The sequence below is a fragment of the Pollachius pollachius genome (genome assembly GCF_949987615.1).
Source record: "Pollachius pollachius genome assembly, chromosome: 19".
NCBI lineage: Eukaryota > Metazoa > Chordata > Actinopteri > Gadiformes > Gadidae > Pollachius > Pollachius pollachius.
In genome coordinates, this window is record NC_136952.1 from 11,803,377 (window position 1) to 11,805,876 (window position 2,500).

The 2,500-nt window shown below is 45.3% G+C and overlaps 1 protein-coding gene across 2 annotated transcripts in view; it reads right to left on the reverse strand.

The window, feature by feature from the left end:
• Positions 1–2,058: 2,058 nt before the first annotated feature.
• rhbdf1b (rhomboid 5 homolog 1b) overlaps positions 2,059–2,500 on the reverse strand; it is a 32,293-nt gene continuing 31,851 nt past the window's right edge. For both annotated transcript variants that reach the window (XM_079757390.1, XM_079757389.1), the window contains one exon: positions 2,059–2,259. In XM_079757390.1, the coding sequence (XP_079613516.1) occupies positions 2,064–2,259 (196 nt within the window). In that variant the 3' untranslated portion in view covers positions 2,059–2,063. The remainder of the gene's footprint in view (positions 2,260–2,500) is intronic.

Consider the following 2,500-nt stretch of genomic DNA (forward strand, 5'->3'; position numbering starts at 1 on the left):
GATGTGAGACGATGGGCCCGGCGTATAACTCGCTTTGTGTATTCTGAGTGACTGAGGGCAGCTAGATGCTTTGCTGCTGTGTGTGTGTGCATCTGTGTGTGGATGTATGTGTGTGGATATGTGTGTGTGTGTGTGTGTGTGTGTGTGTGTTGTGTGCTGCCTGTGTTTGTGCTGCTCAGAATCCTCAAGAGCACCACTCAAACATGAGGGAGTACATATTTATTAAGACTCAATTACAGACCAGGCTCTGTGTGTATGTGTGCGTGTGGGGGGGATTGTGTGTGTGTGTATGTGTGCGTGTGGGGGGGATTGTGTGTGTGTGTGTGTGTGTGTGTGTGTGTGTGTGTGTGTGTGTGTGTGTGTGCACACCGGTGTGAGCACTCAAGGAGGGTTGGGGGGGGTGTTGAATGAACCGACCCGATGAAAACAAAAGAGAGGGATCATTTGGGGCACCTTTAAGAGTTTTGCGCGGTAATAAATAAGTCTCCTGCTTGAATTAATGAGGGAGCGACGTTGCTTTGTGCTTCAAGGTTGAAACATTGAAACCGTTTGAAACGCTCATTTACAAGACCAGGCTCTTGCGAGGTATTTTCTTTACGGGGCCTCAGTAATTTGCGTAAGGCTGCCACCTGTTGGCGGCTAAAGCAAAATATTCCAACGTTCACGCAGATGAACGTATATACAAATGATTCATGATTTTGAGATTTTGCATTACCTAGAACATTATTTTTTTTACCATTTACATGTTTAGAAAAAACTTCACGTACAGTGTTTGAACAGGACATAGGTCATTAAGGTCATTAAGGTCATTAGGCTGGAGGTAGAGGTTAGGCATTAGGCATTTGATGTTGTCAGGGAGTGAAAAAGTCTCACCAGGCCTAGCTATCCTCCCTCCTTAATTAATAAGGACAGTCCATATAGGACATGGTCTGGTCTGAAGGCAAAACGTTCACGGGCAAAGTAGAAAAAAATGAGAACAAGGCAAAAAATGAAGAGCATTTAGAACTTGATTTCTTTCGGCCATTGTGTTTGTATTTAGTCCTAAGAATGGCTAAAACGGCATCTTATAGAACACAGAAACACATTCATACATCAACAACAGTCCACAAAAAAACATAAAAAATGTAAAATCATTTTCTTGACAAGTGCTCTCGTTACAAGTACAATAGGTGTTCAAAAGTGTTTTCATGCAGTCCTGAAACGACTTGTGAAAATGTACTTTGTAGGCTCTGTTTGGCATCGTGTTTGGTCTGTGTAGCATATGTGAATACCTTGAAATGTTGACTCTGGACAGAAATGTTCTACCATAATTGTTGTACTCAACATACATTATTGTGTTCACAGTTACACTTCACTTCAGTTAAACTTATGCTATTATTAAGCCTGGATAAAAACCCCAATTCGAAGCCTAAATATGTTAATTGACCACTGCGTGATCAGGGATCACTCACGTGTGTGTTGTGTGTGTGTGTCTTAATAAGTGCATATTTGTGTTGTTGACATGTGGGAGCAATAACAAACGCATGCCGTGTATGTGCTTGTTTCTTTCTCCGTTTGGCTTTACTGACAGAAGCATCCCTGTTTATTTCTGTTCACGTTCGTGTCTCAAACAAAGGCACAGTTTGGCATTGTACAGTCTCATAACCTGTTTCTCGAAACTAAGATATGAAGCCCCGATGACAACATGGGTCAGAGGTTGGGATGTTTCTTTATCTGCCACTAGAGGGCGCCCTTAAGTCATTGTCATACACGTTCCTCGGCTGTGATTGGTGACCGGTCAATCACACATCATTCATTAGTTGTTCATCGACATTTGTACACTTTCATGTATTCAGTCAAGCCATTTGCATTTCCATGCGTGTTCAAAACCCCATACATGTATACTGTTATGTTACGCTATAGTAGTACCGTCAAGTCATCACAGGTGTTCATTCTTTCTCCGTATCGAAGGCAGTTGACCCCAGACGTCAGGGTGAACACTCCAACTCAACGTGAGAAAAAATGGCGGAAAATGGCGCCCCCCCCCCCCCCCCCCCCCCCCCCCCCCCACAACTAGGCCGTTCTCAGTGCAGGTGGGCGTTGAGGTCGTACTTCTCACAGAACTTGTCGGTGATGGGGATGCAGGTGAGGAACTCGCACCAGTCGCACTTGATGGGGTAGACATAGAAGAGGACGGCGAGGGCGGAGAACAGGCCCACGAAGACCAGTAGGAAGGCGCAGATCTGCACCCGCTTGCGGTAGGTGTCCGACCGGCCGAAGCTAAGAGGCGGACGCAAGAGAAGGACCCGGGTGAAACACCTCAGTATGGGACACCCACACGATGGGCACGTCGAAGACACAGTACATTGCTGCATCGCTATCGGAGAAGGCCACCGGGTGAACTCATTCAAGAAAATGCTTGCATGGAAAGTTTTAAAGGGGACATATTATACCACCAGGTGTGAGTGTGATGAGCCTTACAAGCAGTTTTGAATATCTGCCCCATCTGACATCACTAGTG